General features: G+C 29.4%; 1 protein-coding gene and 1 pseudogene across 3 annotated transcripts; one reads left to right on the forward strand and one right to left on the reverse strand.

Moving 5' to 3' along the window:
- The first annotated feature begins 29 nt into the window (after positions 1-29).
- On the forward strand, positions 30-1,707 carry LOC111317541 (uncharacterized). Of its 2 annotated transcripts, XM_022919973.2 has the most exons (6): positions 30-71; positions 163-299; positions 447-604; positions 721-805; positions 959-1,150; positions 1,246-1,707. In XM_022919973.2, exons 2-6 carry the CDS (start codon positions 194-196, stop codon positions 1,524-1,526), a joined length of 822 nt encoding a protein of 273 aa, XP_022775708.2. In that variant the 5' UTR covers positions 30-71; positions 163-193; the 3' UTR covers positions 1,527-1,707. The 2 variants fall into 2 exon arrangements, with proteins under 2 accessions (XP_022775708.2, XP_089599219.1); XM_089743093.1 differs by lacking the exon at positions 30-71 and having other exon boundaries at positions 86-299.
- A 7,900-nt stretch (positions 1,708-9,607) lies between these two features.
- Positions 9,608-13,945, reverse strand: LOC149520177 (uncharacterized; annotated as a pseudogene). The gene is made up of 6 exons (XR_016333473.1): positions 13,573-13,945; positions 12,358-12,532; positions 12,056-12,157; positions 11,845-11,980; positions 10,231-10,479; positions 9,608-10,095 (listed from the first exon to the last, which is right to left on the reverse strand). The product of XR_016333473.1 is annotated as an uncharacterized LOC149520177 (transcript).
- Positions 13,946-17,491: the final 3,546 nt, after the last annotated feature.

A 17,491-nucleotide genomic window follows, 5' to 3' on the forward strand; every position in this document is an offset into this window, starting at 1 on the left:
ATATCCCAAGAAACACAAACTTTTGTCTCTCCATTGCCGTTGACTGACTCTCTGCTTCCTTCTACAACCATGTAATTTTCACCCTCCCCACTTTTTTTTCAAAAGCTCAACCCAATGAAACAATTACTGTAGGTTGAATCATTTTTTTTTCATGATTTTTAGGTATTTATAAGACACATCAACCCGAACAAACATGGGTGAGTTTCACTCTATGGCTTACACTATCAGCAGTCTCCATAGCCCTTCCCTAGGTTGGGATCTTCAAAACCTTGGAGTTCTCAACGCGGACATGTCTTTAGGTACATAACTCTTTCTCTCTTTATTGTCTTTGAGTTCTTTCACTGTTGTTGTCCGGGATTTTTTTTTTTTCTTGGATATGGGTTTGAAGTCTGGTTTTAGTTTAAAAGGGGCTTAACCCCATTTTGTTCTTCTGCATGTGAATGCAGTTATGGATGCAACTGCCCCATTCTTTCCACATCTAGACTCTGATCTCTCTTCTGGGTACCTGGAAGATGCCTTACTTGAATTCAGTGAACGGTACAAAAGAAGACGCCTGTTGTACAGTGATCATGATCAACCCAATGGCTTAAATGATCTTGCAATGGTAATTTTGGACTGTTTTCTTCTTCTTTTTTCAAATAAATAATGTTCTGAACTTGGCTAGCTTTATCAAACCATTTCAAAGAAATACCGACTGGTTTCACCGTTACTATTATTCAGAGCTACTGGAATTCTAGCTACAACTGGGGCCTTTCTGAGAATTTCAGCTGCATGAGCCAATTAACAAGCATTAATGGAGTTTCAGGTAATGACTTAACTATTCTTTTGCTCTTTTACTTACATCGTTACATATAAAATTATATACTCTAAACCCATCTAATCATTTAAAATCATTTAATAATGTTCTAGCATGTTTAATTTTGTGTTTTTTTTTTCTTTTAATTACCATATACTTTAGAAGAACCAATGAGCACATCTGTGAGCAGTGAAGAAGCAAACATTGTTACAGAGATAAAAACACCAGAAGAAGCAATATCATGCAGCCCTGAGGCTCTTGATGCATCATCCTCTTCTTACAAAGGATCAGTCAAGTCCAAATCCTTTTTTAACAAAGACAACCAATTTTCCACTGACCCCATATCTTCTTCTGGTAAATTCTCTTCCAATAATACAAATGAAATCCTTAGTATTTTATATGTTGTTGTTATTGTAGCTAAGTAACATTGAGTTTTTGATATGTTTAAGGAAGTGATGATAAGAAGAAGAAAAGGGTGATAACAAGGGTTGTGTATCCATTTGCATTAGTGAAGCCTGGAGGGATTGAAGGCGACATGACCCTAAACGACATTAATGAAAGGATTCTAATGCCACCAACAAGGCCAGTAAGGCACCCAGTGGGGGACTTTGCTTACAGGCCATGCGTATCTGCTGATGGTCCTGGCCTTTCTGGAAAAGCTGTGGTGGCCCTTACCAAAATACACACTCAAGGGAGAGGCACGATTACTATTATTAGAACCAAAGGTTAAGGAATTTTAGTCAATTGAATTCTGATACTGTTTGCTTTTACTTCAGCATAGCTCATGCTTTTGTTTGAAAATTGTATAGGAGGAAGGATGAATGAATCATGCATGAATGTAATATAATCCACTTTTTACACATTATGGTTACTATTATTTGTTGGATTTTGATGCTTAAATTAGTTTTCTACTTTTATGAGAAATCGATTTGATCTTTGAATCAAATGGAACGTGAAGGCGAAGCAATTAAAAAAGAAGGGTTAAAAAAGGACAAGAAGGAAAAAGAAATGGAATATAGAAGAAAAAAGAGAAGAAAAAGGAAAAGCCATCCAAAATTATTGTTTCCAATTTTTGATTGACAAAGACACCAGCCAAAGCCAATGCTAGCTTTCCCTGTATCATTATGAACCTTGACCAGGTTTGAAGGCAAGTGTGCTTGGCCAGATTCAGCTTCGGTTCAAAATCATCCAACATGCCAAGAAATCAAACCTACTTATTTCCGTAGGCCTGAGAACATTGACCTGAGAAAGGTCGAAGCTTGGTTATAAATTAGATAATAATAGAAACAAGATAAGAACAGCATCTTTGCTACTTGTTAAATTGAGGATATATTCTTATGTTCTTTTAGGCCTTTTAGTTTTATACAAAGAACTTCAAGCAATCAGTAGATAGAATGAGTGAGTCCATTGTTGTCCTTGCCTTATTAATGACACAGAAAAGCATATAAATCCAAGAGTCATCCAATGATGTCAAAATTCTGGATCTCTGAAAGCTGCTATAATATTGCCATGTCGTGTAAGGCATGCATGTCCCTAGCTTGCATCAATTCGGGCTGTAATAAGTTGTAAATTCAAAGGTATTTTTCATTTTTCTGACTGTGAAACTCCGTATGCTTCTTGTTGCTGAATCTGCCCGAATTGTTTATGATAATGGAGAAGGAAATAACATAGCTGCAACAACGTCAAAAATGGTGTTAGGTACGTAGTGGCAAACATTAGTACAGCAATTATATCTTCTGCTTGATCCTGCTACTGTGCCACTGATCTAAATTTTGCTGTTTCCATTGTGAATAAACTAAACAATTACTACTACTAGAATTTTAGGGATACTGGGAAAATGGGTATCTTATAAAATTCATGAAATGCTCCAATCATTGGTCTAATGTCACTGTGGTTGTTTAACTTTAGCTCAAATTCTTCAATATCTACTGCCTACTGGGCAAGGGATTGTCTTCTTTTCCTTAGGTCAACACCAACCTATTTGAAACTTCACTTGTCCCCAGACAAGAACATGAAACATGGGTCCCAAAATGAAACCTAAAATGTTCCTACCCTCTCTTTGCTGTGACCTGCACCTTAAATCACCACCATTGAATACCTTGGACTTTTGCATGTGGGGAATTTCAGACAAATCCAACGGTGGTTATGGGAGGCAGAGCAACTAATGAGAATGAGAGAAGTCCTTTCTCACAGCTGTAAGGCAAAAAGTCCCACCTACGTGGTTGGAGAAAAAAAATGCTATCAGGCGTGACAAGGAAATGGAAAATAATGGAGATTTAGGGTTTTGTCTCTTTACAACATGCATGATTATAATTTTTTGTTTAGGTGAAGAAGCTTTTGACTTTTTAGGTCATACAGACAGGATACCTATCTCATTACAGTATCAGATTAGACAGACCCCATTCAGATTTTTCATAATTATTTTATTAATTTGAACTTTTAAACGTTTAACTAATTTACAGAAAAAAAAAATTATGATATTCTCATTGTTTAAAATAAAGTTAACTGGTCACTGTATCAGCATATTAAAAAATGGGATCTACGAAGAAAAAAGAAATGGATTGAACATTTACAAGAATTTCATGGATTTATCAGCTATCACTTTGTTATGGCATCTAGACAATTTTATTCATTCTTTTTTTTTCCTTTGATCAGGAAAAAATTTATTTTACTCTTCGTGATTTATATTAATTACACCTTTTACTCTTTCTTTTTTTTTTTGTTCTTTATTTGACAAAAGGGAAAAATATAAATGGAAAAGAAAATCCTAGGTAGACGTGAGAATATTTCTTGCTTTTGCCTTTTTCTTTTTTCCAAATCCCAAATTGTGATAGTTGGATTCTTTTCTGAGTTTTTTATTCAAAAAAAAGAATAAAATATTATTAATTTTATTAACTCCTACTGATTTATTTTTTTTGTTTAATTTCGTAGGGTGAATGACGTCATAAAAAAACCTGGTGACGTAAGATCCAACATTGAAAGGCCAGGCATGCATGAGCGCTAGTGAGTGAACTGACGACCCATTTTCGTATGATCATTGGCATCTTTTTTCCTTTTATAATAATTTAAAAACAAAAGTTAAAAGGGCTTTTATAAGCTAATTGACATGTAAATTATCGTTGGAAATTAATAAAATTAAAAAAAATATGGAGAGTATGCCAATTTTCGAGTCTAACTATACTTCTATATCCAAAAAGAAAGCATAGTCAAAGCTCCTCCACACACACAAAAACACTAAAAGCAACATAAATGAGATGACATAAAGGATCAAGTAGATGGGATACGAAAGAAATAGAGAAAGGTTATGTTTTTTTTATATAATTAAAAGTTTAAATGAGGGAATTTTTTTTATATAAGAGTTTGCAATTTGAAAATAAAAATTATAAATATTAAAATTCAAATTTTAAATTTATTTATCTTTTAAAAATAATTATATAAATCAACTGAATAATTTAAATTCAAATGTTATTTCATTTTAAAATCAGGTTATATCGTAAGTCTCAATAAATTTACATTAAATTTATAAATTATTCATTAGAAAAGATTGTTGACTGTTGAAATTGAATATTAATCTTATAAGCAAAATATTTATTTTTTTACCAACTCAAACAATTTATTAACAAATATTACATCTTTAAATAAATATGAAATTTTGATAAATTTTAAATTTTATATAACTGATTGAGCTAGACAAGGCAATGTAGCTCTATACTACAAACCTCACTCTCATTTGTAGTACTCCAACTCAAACTCTTCAAAAGAATTTCGAAGTTTTAACTATAGAGATATATAATATGGGAATCTAAAAATTTATTTTTTGCAGATTATTTTAATGTTTATATTTAATATATTATTAATATATAAATTTTATATATTAATAATGAATTAAATGATATCATCTATTAATCAAATAATACCATTTCATTAATGAATTTTTTTTTAAATAATATTAATTTTTATATATTTATTTTAAAAATTGATATTTACTCATTAATGAAATAATATCATTTGAGTTACTATCAGTATATAAAATTTATACATTATAATGTATCAAAAATAAATTTCTTTTAATCATTAAAATTATTTAAGATTAAATTTTAATCATTAAAATTATTTAAGATTAAATTTTAATCATTAAAATTAAGTTTAGTATTCTACAGACATTTGCCTCTTTTGAATATTTTGTAAAATTTCATGTAGTGTCAAGACTGTTGATTATATATTTTAAAAAATTAGTTATTGGATGGGCTTTAATAGGAGAAGGGTTTGCTCAAAATTTTAGTGAAAGCCCAACATAGTCCATAATAAGACCAACATCATAGGCTCAATTTCTTTTTACACTCCATTTATTAAGGTTACGATCCAAAAGCAGCAAGAAAAAAAATTACTTGTAAAATTTAGTTAAGAATTTTTTTTGTCAATAATTTTTTTATAATTTATAAATTTAATATAATATTTTTTGAAACTTACGATTTGTCATGATCTCGATTTGAAGAATCCTCTTTTACCCTAAACTTTTGTGGACCAAAATGAGAAAAAAAAAAGTTGGGATTGAGTTAATGTCAATTCACAATTGTATTTGTTAATTCAGTTTAAATTTTTTAAATGTGCCTTTACATTTGTGGTTACTCTTAAGTCTTACTTAATTAGGTTTTCATTAGAAAAAAAAAAGGAAAAAAATATAATTTTTAATTGATAAAATCTAAATTTTTATAAAGAAAAAAAAGTGAATAAGCATTCCAGCTGTTATTGATATCAATATGGATTGTGGAGGAGCTATAAATTCAACACTAATCCAATTCTACTAACAATTTCCCTTAATTGGTCAAGTCCTATGTATAACTTGTATGAGTTTGTTCCAATTCTATGTTGATTTGTTCAATTTATAATTTCCTAAATTAATTTATAGAAAATTGGAACTAGTAAAATGTTTATTCGTTTGCATTCATTTGAGCTAAAACAAGGTTTTCAAGGGTTAGGGTTAGCAAATTTTTTGGGAATAGATTTTTAGGTTTTTATTTTTTTTATTAGGGGGGAATGGCCCACCTTACGTGGCATAAAAAAATCAATGTCAACGTCACTTAAATCTTGCATAGAATGAAATTGTCAAATTAAAAAAAAAAAAAGGTTTAGTCACGTCACCAAAATTAATGTCACGCTAAAGTAGAGTTGACAATGTTATTAATTAGACTAACGTTATCAATTCGGATTGTGACTGGCTGAGACGAAAAGTAAAGGGAAAATTAAAAAAATGGAGAAAAAAATTGGAAGAAAATCAATAGGTCGGTTGGTCAATGATTAAGATTAATTTAATATATGGATAGATGCACATTTACAAAATTAAAAATACTACTTAAATAAATAAATAATCCTCTGTTTTCTTTCTGTTAATTTTAATTATTTAACGTGTGCATGGAATGAACAAATAGAATTCTCAAATAAATAATTCCTTTTTAAAAAAAATCCCAAATAATTAGTGCTGTTATCTTTGTTCACCAAAGCCCGGTCAAGCTCTAGTTATTGACCCTTGGTCAAAGCTCGACTTGTTCAAACGAAATCCCAGTCAATGGTCAAAAGATTCAATAAATTCAACTTCAAGTGCACATGCACTTATTTATCCAATTAAATTATGCCACCTTGCAACTTGACCCAATCATTCTTCTCCTAAGATACAAAATATTGCGGCTGTCGCACCCGATTGCAACCCCATACGATTTGCGTGCAGCACGCTTAGGTTTTTTTTAATTCCATTTTAAATTTTTAAAAAGTACAACTTTTTGAGTTGATTAATCAAGGAATGTGAATCTTATAATATTATTTTTTAGTATAATACAGAGATCACAGTTTATAATAAAGATTTATAATAAATAAATTTTAAATTTGTTAAATATTATTTTATTGTTTGAGTTTTCGAATCACGTTATAATAATATTTTCACATTAACATTTTTATTTTCATTATTATTATATTATTATTGCACAATTTTTTTTTTTTTCATGTGAAATTTTATTATTTCACATTAACATCATTACACGGTTGGAGCTTTCATGATAATATTTTAGAATTATAAAGTACTGTGGGCGAAGCGGAGGCTGCTCCCTCTGTTCTTGCAGCTATTTGACTTAATTTTTTTAATCAAAATCAAACGGAGTCCATTAAAAAAAAATCAGAACCAAGTTACAACCATTTGAACAACAGAGCAAAAGGAAGGAGAAAAAACTTCCAATGGCATCCAGCTCTGCTTATCCCCTGATCGAAACTATAACCTAGAACACACAAAAACTAATTAAACAGTAACAAAATTCCTCAAAATCTCCATTAAGTTGTACAACATTGAATTCGAGGGGCTCAAATACGAATGGAAAGACTGTTTTCTTTCTATAAAAGGAGCCATTATTGACATTTGAAAGAACTATCAGAAATAAAGAATATAAATTGATCAGAAGAATGGACTTTTCAGCTTGTAAAGCTTCCTCGGGAAGTTGGAAAGAAACCCATTTTCCATCTCTTCTGATCTTCACCCTTTGTTGAAAAATCATGACCTTCTTGTTTACTCTGCTAAAAAGAAGAGCTACGGAAGCTAAAACTAAGAAAAGGGTAGATGTTAATAAAAAAAAACTGTCGTGAAGCGAAGAATTCAAGAAGGAAACACCATGGAATTCGTATTTCTACTTTCTGAAGTATTGGGTTCATTGCAGCAGAAACAGGAAGAGAATAAAAGTCTGAGGACTCTCTTGAGGACTTGGCCACGCAAAGGAATCCAACGAGGGGCTTCGGCACTTGCTGCTGCACCACGTAGGGGATAAAGTCCAACCCTCGTGGCTGTGGCCGCTCTACAATGGTTAGTGGACGCAGCCATAATGAAAAGTGGGGGTGTTAAAAGTTAAAACTAGGAAAAGTGAGGAAGCAGTGCAGGAGCTTGGAAGGATCGAATGGTTGGAATTTTGTGGGAACAAACACAAATATATAGGAGCGAGGCCAAACCTAGTAAAGCGTGTAACCCAAGTGAATGTAACCGCGCTTATAATTTGTGAGATGTAGACTCATTCTTCACAGTTGAAACTTTGATCCAAACCCATCTATTTTCCTCAAATTCCCCTACTTCAACACCTTTAATAGCTTAAAGGTTCCAAGGCTATGACCAAGAGGACTACTTCCAATTGAACAGGTCCTCTCCTTTTCCCATCGAATTCCCAAATTTCCAAGCCAATCACAGGCTGATTTACACTGCTCGTTGGGACAAGTAAACCAAGGATACGTACCTTTAATTAATTTTGTGCAGGTTTCATACCCATATCATCCAACAGCAGCCCAACATGCCATTTTGAAGAGGTGATTTATCTTATCATGCCTGGCAACCACTAGCTTACTTTGGACCCTGCATTTCTCTCTTTTCCTTTTTTTTTTCCCCATTGTACATAAGGAAATCCAACAATCCCCCGGTTTTTTTTTTTTTTTTTAAGGTTCACATGGACAATATTGTTTCTATTAAACGTGATATTATTTTACATTTGTTATATATTTAATTTTTTATGATTTTATATTTAAATTAAAAATTTTATTTATTAAAAATTAATTTTAAATTAAATACTTATCACTTCCATCATTCTTCATAAAAATTAAAAAGAATTATTAAAAATCTATGTTCTACTCTGTTCACATCCAATTTTGGGATATTAAAAGAAGATTCATTTATATAATTAATCTAAACATATATAAGATATAATTTGATATTTGAGTTTATCAAAAATTGAACTTTGACTTAAGATTGTTTCATTTTTGAATTGAATGTTTATTTTCTAAATGTTACAAATTAAGTTTAAAAGGTGAGCATTTTATTTATGATTATACAACTTTCACTTTATAAATATTCATTTTGGATGGCTACAAAAAAAAAAAAGAAAAAGAAAGAGATAAGGCATTCAATTTAAGACAGGAATGAATGATTTTGAAGAGAAATATTCATTCGAACTTTGAATCTTAATCACATATAATAGGTAAGAATGAGAATATTTCACTTATAATTCTCTTTTATTATAATCTTACAATTAATCAATCACAAAAAAAAAAATTATATAAATCTATAACTTAAAAATATGAGCTTTACATAATTTTTTATGAATCCTACAAACTTTTAAATTTTAATTGATTAATTATATTACAATAATTATAAATGATATGCTCTCATTGTTATCATATATAATTTTCTTAGGAGAAATAAGAAGTATTGGGGTGCATGAACATCCATGCAAAATATTAACCTCCACCGTCTCATCAACATCGGCTTCTTATTGGAAGAAATTTTAGTTTAAATTCTTTTTTATTTTATAATTTATATTTATTATTAGTAAAAAAATAAAAATATTTTTTAAAAACTTCGAATAAAACAATTTTCTTATATATATTCTAATTAATTAAAAATTTTAAATAACTAGAGTCAAAATTTAAAATTTTTGACAAAAGAAAAATCAATAAGCAAAAAATTGATAGGTTCACACTTGTATATAACAAGTAGGGGAACATTTTCCTTCGGGAAGTAAAATCAATAGGAATTTATAAAAGCGACAGGTGCGAGTTTCGTTTCTTTACGATGTTTTTCGCTAACTAAAATCATTTTTAATGGAACTAATAATATAAAATACAACACGAATATAATATGAATAAAAGATAAAAAAATAATTCGATTTAAAATTTTAATAATAATTATAAATAGATTTAATAAAATAAAAAATATATATTTCATATTTTTGTGTTAATATGAATTATGATATATAATTTTTATGTAACATACAACATAAATACATGAATTTTAATATTTTACATAACACAAATACACCAAATCGCTAAATCTAATTTTTAGTCTGCTAGCTAGAGGCAGAAGCCAGATATCTTATTCTATTGCACATGAAGACACTTAGCAGCATTCTATGATGATGCAACAGTGCAGAAAGAAATCACACCGCGAGGACATAGACAAACCTTCAAGAAGCGTGGCGGAAAGATAATCTGCTAGGTGAATCAATACTTACCAGGATTTCATCATCCTAAGCAACAGATTCATCACTAGAATCATCATTTACATAACCCTCTTTTGTGTCTGAATCCTTCACCTGTTCTGGGGGAATCCGTCCTGTAAATTTTCTTGCTTCAAGATTCTTCCTTAGAGTAGCAGCTCCTTCTGATCTCACAGAAACAAGTGGATGGCCAGGATATGAAAGAACTCCTGGATATGACAGGCTGTGTGCTGGCTGAGATAGATTCATCCTTGATAAACTTCGGCTACGCCATTGCACATCAACCTTGCCATTGTAACAACAAAAATGCAGTTAGATCCAAAAAGAAAATCCTATAATATTAAGAAAGGAAACAGACTTCTGCCTGCTAGATATTTTGACTTAGAAGCAATCAATTCATCCACTTGACAATTGACATACCATGCCGCCGAAGATGCTTAATTGCATTGCTCTTGCAGACAATCTGTTGGGTTGTTGATCTGTTGCTCCATGATTTTGTGTATGTTGTCTTGCGTTGTAGAAATGTTCAGGCCAACTCATAAGACCTCCATGTTCTCTACTTACAGGTCTATGTGCACGGTTAAATGAGGATGAACTTCTCCGCAGAACAGTATCAGCTTCATGCATTAGAATATAAAAAAAAATTACTCTAGCTCGTCTCAACTTGATAAATTATGCTTCCTCTTGCCTCAGATTGATACCGGGATCGCTGATGAGAAACACTGCCTGTTGTAACACCTGGTTTCATTAAAAATCATCAGTCATACTTGGTTTTCTTTGCTGCAAAAGGAGTATATAAAACTTGAATTTATGAAACTGCAATTAAGTTCCATTTGGCCCAATTAATCTCACACAGGGGGGTTATATTCTGATGCTAATAAAAATTTCCATCATTAAATTCACTAAATGTCAAAGATGAATTAGATGATTCAACCTGGGCCATATTTTTAAGCATCACTCAACAATATACTTCCATTTCTCTGCATTCAAACGTCTGTGTAGTTCATTCTTTTATCACAGAACTCAAAATGGGTATTTGAAATTTAGGAATTTGTTTGTTTTCATATACAGAACATTTATTATTTTATTCATATTGAATCAGAGTGCTTGATAAATAATGTGTGATCTCCTTGATTCTGTTTATATCCCATTGCCAGCATCACTTTAGCAAATCTCCCAAACCAAGCTCAAGGGAACTATTTAAGGCCATATAAAGCCTTTTTTAACCTGCATACTTTGTTTGCTTCTAGATGACCTCCAAATCCCGGTGAAACCTTCATATATATTTCTTCTTCCAAATCACCATGTAAAAAAGCATTCTTTACATCAAATTGTTGAAGCTGCCAATTGTAATTTGCAACCAATGATAACAAAATCTTAACTGTATTCATCTTGGCAACTGGAGCAAAAGTTTCATGGTAATCCACTCCATAGGTTTGAGTATAGAATAAACATTTCATGATATCTTTTACATATTTTGCAATTTGCATTCTATAAGTGCGGTTAATTTGTGTGTCCAAGACGGCAATTGTGATCTATCAGTTATTCTATAAAATGGTCCTTGGTCAGAGCTTTAATTGGGATGCAATTATTGAATTTCTGGCCAAAGTCTCACTTGGAGCATAGGTATCATTCATTTTCCTTGAACAACTGTGACAGATGATTCCTGGTTTTAAGACCCTCTTATTGGTTTCAGTGTAGGCATCGGTATTGCTTTCAGGATGGCATCTGTTTTATGACTTGGGTTTATTTTCAATGATACAGTGATTGAGATTGCATTGACACTTGCTGTGAGCTACATTTTTTACTTCACTTTATGTTTCTCTCCTAACTTTTGGACACCCATTTGAAATCTCTTTTTAATTAGCATTTCAATTGCATACCCATTACTGCAACCTATTAGAAAACTATTAATGATAACTCAAGATTTAGCTCTTCAATCGGAATTATCATTAATAGTTTTCTAATAGGTTGCAGTAATGGGTATGTAATTGAAATGCTAATTAAAAAGAGTTTTCAAATGGGTGTCCAAAAGTTAGGAGAGAAACATACAGTGAAGTAAAAAATGTAGCTCACAGCAAGTGTCAATGCAATCTCAATCACTGTATCATTGAAAATAAACCCAAGCCATAAAACAGATGCCATCCCGAAAGCAATACCGATGCCTACACTGAAACCAAGAAGAGGGTCTTAAAATCACGTAATCATCTGTCACAGTTGTTCAAGGAAAATGAATGATACTTACGCTCCAAGTGAGACTTTGGCCAGAAATTCAATAATTGCATCCCAATTAAAGCTCTGACCAAAGACCATTTTATAGAATAACTGATAGACCACAATCGCTGTCCTGGACACACAAATTAACCGCACTTATAGAATGCAAATTGCAAAATATGTAAAAGATATCATGAAATGACATTCAAAGATTTGATTTATTTCAGCAACATGTTGGCTTCAAATAATCTGAAACAACAAGTAATACGTGGAGTGTTTTATACAGCATAATATGAAAAGATCAAAAAATAAGTTTCTTAGTAAGGAAAATACCCATCATTCATCAAGGATTCTCCTTCAATTATAGTGCTCAGTTTTTTGCTTGCACCAAGCTCCTTCAACAAAGCCACAACAGCCACAGGATCAGTAGCACTCAGAAGGCCCCCAAGCAACAGTGATATTTTCCAATTCCACTCATATGGAAAAGTGAGCTGCAAGGCAAATATAGCTACAGTAGCACATATAATATTTTTTGTAAATGAAAAAAATTTGTTTTGCAATATAAATAACATTTGCATAATTAATTATATATTTTTTGATGAATATAACTTAAATACTATTTAGATAAATTATTTATCATAATTGACACACACACACACACACATATATATATATATATAAATATATTAATTTAATAAAATTTTACTTACAAAATTCTTAAAAATAAATATAATATGTGAAAAAATATAATAAAAATTAACATTTTTAATTTTATTATTTACTTTTAATATGTTTAATTTTATCATTTACTTTTAATAAACAAATATATTTGATTTTTATTCATTATAATTTGAAAATTAAAAAATTATTCTTTTCTCACATACAATAAAAAAAAAAGAATGTAGATGATTATTTATTTTATTACTTCATTTTTTTTTTGTGTTAAAAAGCAGTTAAATCATTTAAGTATTGCAAGTTCAATATCTCATTATCCCTATAAGATCAGCTTGCATCAATCTAAACAAATTGTTATGAGAAATTAGAAGTTTAGCAATTTCAAACTCTCTAAAAGTAATTTATTTTATTTTTTACAAACTCGAAAATATATATATAAATATATATATATATATATATTATAATGATATTGCTTAGCACTCAAAGTGTTAATGTTCAATTATTAGATAAATAATGAAAATTTTCATGTATGAACCATAAGGGCAATATGATCACAAAGATTTTTGTTGGGGCAAAATTTTAAAATTTCAAAACTTTTGATTTTTTTTTATAATAAACCCAAAAGATTTTATGAACTCAGTCCGTCCCTGAGTTGATACACTTTTGGTGGCAAAAGGAATTAAAAATTAAATGAAACCTGTATCAAGCTGCAAAAACCCAGTTTGATTTGTAGAGAAGAAGGTTCATGATCGACTTCAAATAAACAAAGAAATTAAAAAGAAACCCATCAAAGTTCAGCTGATAATTCTACTTCTCCAGCCCTGATAATTTATGATTAAAAAAGAAGAAAATGAAAGTAGGAAGAGGTCGAACCGAGAGCGCCAAGGCCAATGCCAATGATGAGCAATGCGACCGACAGTATAAGGAACTCGGGTGCCACGGAGAAGATGTCTGGAAGCAATTCCCAACACCAAAGATAACCGCATCAACTGGGTCCGAATCCGATGATGAACTTGAAAACCCACTTTCATCTAACATTCTTAATGGAAACACGTACAGATTCTCCTCCACTTCCTCTATTTGATTACAGTTCAGATCATCTATTACCGCATACTTGTAATCTTTACTTATGCTAATAGAAAATTTCAGATAAGGTCAAAAACCACTTCCAAGATAGATTAATAGTTAGCAGCTTTGTTTTTTCTCTCACGTCTTTTATTATTTTTATTTTAATAAAATAAATTCGAATCCATTTCTCGGAACATGAAAATGGACAAAAAAAAACGTATGCCCAAAGATTATGGTTTTTTTTCTTTCGTTTTTATTATTTTTTTTACTTTTGTTTTGGGCGTTTTTATCATTTGGTTGGTTTTGGATAAGATTGAAAGAATCCTGTCTAATCGATTTTGATCTGTTACAATTTGTTAGGGTATTTATTTCTTAATTAAAATCGAGGTGAATTTTTTTAAATTAAAATCAAGTTAAATTGTTTTGTATATCTATTTTAAATTTTATAAAAATTATATATTTATTATTTATTTAATTTTATATGTGTCATGTATTAATAAAATTATTATTTAATATATCAATTTTAGAGATTAATTTAATCAAAAAACCATATTTATAAATAATTTAAATATAATTTATCATAATTACACTAAATTAAAATCATTAAATTAAATGTTAACTATCCCTTAAATTAATTGACATGTTATTAAAATTAACACTTAAAGATTACAAAAAGTTTTAGCTCATAATATATTTTTCAATTAAATATGTAATTGAATAGGGAGTTTAAAAATAGATTAAAAATTTCAAAAAAAATTATTAAATTAATTTTAAGTTGAGTCAAAATTGATTATCAAAAATAATAATATTAAAACAAAGTTAGATAAAATTATGAAGGAGTTAAGTAAAAAATTATTAAATTAATTTCAAGTTAAGTCAAGATTAATTATCAAAAATAATAATTTGATATTAAAATAAAATTAGATAAATTTATTAAAGCATTAAATCAAAATCAAAACAAGCATAAACTTATTCGTTGTCCTTTTACTAAAGATTAAAATTATAATAATAACCTAATAGAAGAGTAAACTTCACCAAAGATCGCTGAAAACCCATATCCCATCTAACTCATCCAACTTTAATTTGTATAATTGAAGCCATCAAATTTATTATTTTTACCAAAAGTAGTCGCTCTAATTAGTTTTACCCAAATTATTAAAAAAATGATGTCGTACGTTAGATACCACGTAATTTGCCGCATAAACTACTTAAAATTTTTTTTCTTTTTCCTCTAATTTTTTAACTTCCATTAAGGGTGAAAAAAAGTCAAAAAAAAATAAAAATCAATTCGAAATTATAGTATTTGAATTGTTTTTTTTTATTCAATGCCATCAAAATTGAATATTAAATATATATATATTATATTCGAATCAAACTTCAAATTAAAATGTAAAAAATAAAAAAAATTTAAATCAAATTATATATTTTTATTAATTTATATATATTTGTAAAATTTTTATAAAATAAAAATAATTATTTTATATATAAATCTATTTAAATATATTAAAATTATATTAAAATAATATATAAAAAAATTTAATCATTTTAAAACCGATAAACTAAATTGAATTAGTACAATTGAGTTTGGATCGGATCAATTTCAGAACAAAATCAATTTAGATTTGAATCGAATTTTAAAAATTTATAATACCATACATTATCCAAAAAAATCAAATCAAATTCAATTAAATCCGAACAATTATTATCCTTAGCTTTCACCATCTACCACGACCTAAAGTTGGCTAAATGCTTAATTTAAGATGTAACATTTAAGTATTTTTTCAATTAAGAATATCATTTTTTATTTAATTTAATATAGGATTAAACGTTTTTAAATTAATTCAAAATATGATTATACAATGGCGGTGCAATACATTCGTCGTTAACGGTTAGATTTTGCTGTTAAAATTTATTTTTTTATCATAAAAAACTTAATTACTTAAAAATAATAATAAAAAAAATTTCATGCATATCTTCTTTGTTTGCTTTCTTTTTCTTTTTCTTTTCCTTTCTTTTATCACATGATAGAGAAAACATGTTTAAGATTAGAGAGTTAGGCCAATTAAACCTTTTTAAGATTCAATCTAGTAGCTATGTTTCAAGGATAAGAAAAACCCAAATTAAACCTTTTTAAGATTGAACCTAAGAGCCACGATAAGAAAAACCCAACAATGGCACCATCATTTGATTACAGGCAAAAAGCATCCATAAAGGATCCCAATAATTATCAAAATGGAAAATCCAAACTGGTTAATGATCGAGCTAGAAGGTCCATTTAAAGACAATTTCTTTGTCGACAACGCCCCAATTGGAGGGTGAGAAAAAATAATGGCAAAAACGCAAAGCAACTTCCTTAGGTCTCCCTTAAAAGCTCACCATATTACTAGTTGCTTAACCTTAATTGCCTTTAAATTGATCAGTCTCGATTTAGCAATCTATTGCTTGCGTATAATTATTTTTGTAAAAAATCTTAAAATCATTTTTCTTTTGTATTTTGATACATATGATAGGCATAAAAGGGAATGAGAGAAGATTATAGCTAGGGTTTGAAGTTTGAAGTTTGAAATGAGCTAATGGCTAGGTTTTCTCTATTTGAATTTTTAAGTTGAATGTTTATGGGCAACCTCTTTATTCTGCAAAATTATTCTATGAAATTAAGGGCCAAAATAACTTTTCACTTTTGGTTTTTAGTTTTTAATTTTTAATTTTTGGTTATTTGCAATATATTTTTTATTTTTAAGTTATTAAATATTATTTAAAATATACTTTTATGTTAAAAATATAATTTTATCCTCGTTTCTAGTCACATAGTCTGTTTCACTCTATTTCAAGGTGTGTGTAGAGCATTACTGTGACGAAATTTTATTTTGAATTAATCTTAAAATATTTAATTTTACATTAAATTAAATTAAAAATAATATCCTTAATTAAAAAAACACTCAAATATTACATTTTAAATTAAGTATTTAGCCACCCAAAATCTATGCCCATCTACCATTACCCAAAGCTAATGCTCGTTTACTTACTACCCAACCCTTATACTACCCGTCACCACCTTAAAATCCAGTCCCCATACACAACCACCTATCATCATCAGCCTAGAGCAACCTACCATCCTATTGACAAACCTACAACCACCATTAAACACAATCCTTGAGCCCACTTGAACTAGCCCAACCCCATGCTAGCAACCTGCCATAATCAAACAACCTAAAAGTTGAATACCCAAATCATAACCCAAAAATTCCACCAATTTTCAATAACAAACACAAACATTAACACAAAATAATACAAAAATCAACATCATCTCTAAAAAAGAAACAACACAAGAATAATAGAAATTAAAATCACAACAGAAAAAAAAAAAAAAAGGAAGCTAAGGTTTTAAGTATTAGATTTTTTGAGAAAATCAAATTAGCAAGAGAAAATAGGAAAAAAAAAAAAAAGAAAGGATAGGTTGCTCTAGTCGGTGGCAGGAAAAGGAGCTGTAGCCTTAAGGTTTTAGATTACATTTAGGTCAATCTAACACTTTTTGCAAGAATTCAAACCGAAGACATTAAAGAAAAGGTTGAAAGTGGTTTGGAAAATGACGGTGGTCGAAAATTAATGTGGTGGTGGCCAAATTTTTCTGGGAGAAGATATTAAGAGACAATAAAATAGAGAGAGGAAAAAGTAAAATGAATAATTTTTTTCATTTATAAGTATAAAAATTTTATTTTGTCCA

Source organism: Durio zibethinus, chromosome 2, assembly GCF_047325235.1.
Source record: "Durio zibethinus cultivar Kanyao isolate XHJ-2024 chromosome 2, ASM4732523v1, whole genome shotgun sequence".
NCBI lineage: Eukaryota > Viridiplantae > Streptophyta > Magnoliopsida > Malvales > Malvaceae > Durio > Durio zibethinus.

Bases quoted from the DNA above. Each gene is read 5' to 3' on its own strand.
- LOC111317541 (XM_022919973.2), top strand. From the start codon at position 194: ATGGGTGAGTTTCACTCTATGGCTTACACTATCAGCAGTCTCCATAGC. The intron at 300-446 runs GTACATAACTCT...ATGTGAATGCAG, and splicing joins CAACGCGGACATGTCTTTAG to TTATGGATGCAACTGCCCCA. The intron at 1,151-1,245 runs GTAAATTCTCTT...GATATGTTTAAG, and splicing joins TGACCCCATATCTTCTTCTG to GAAGTGATGATAAGAAGAAG.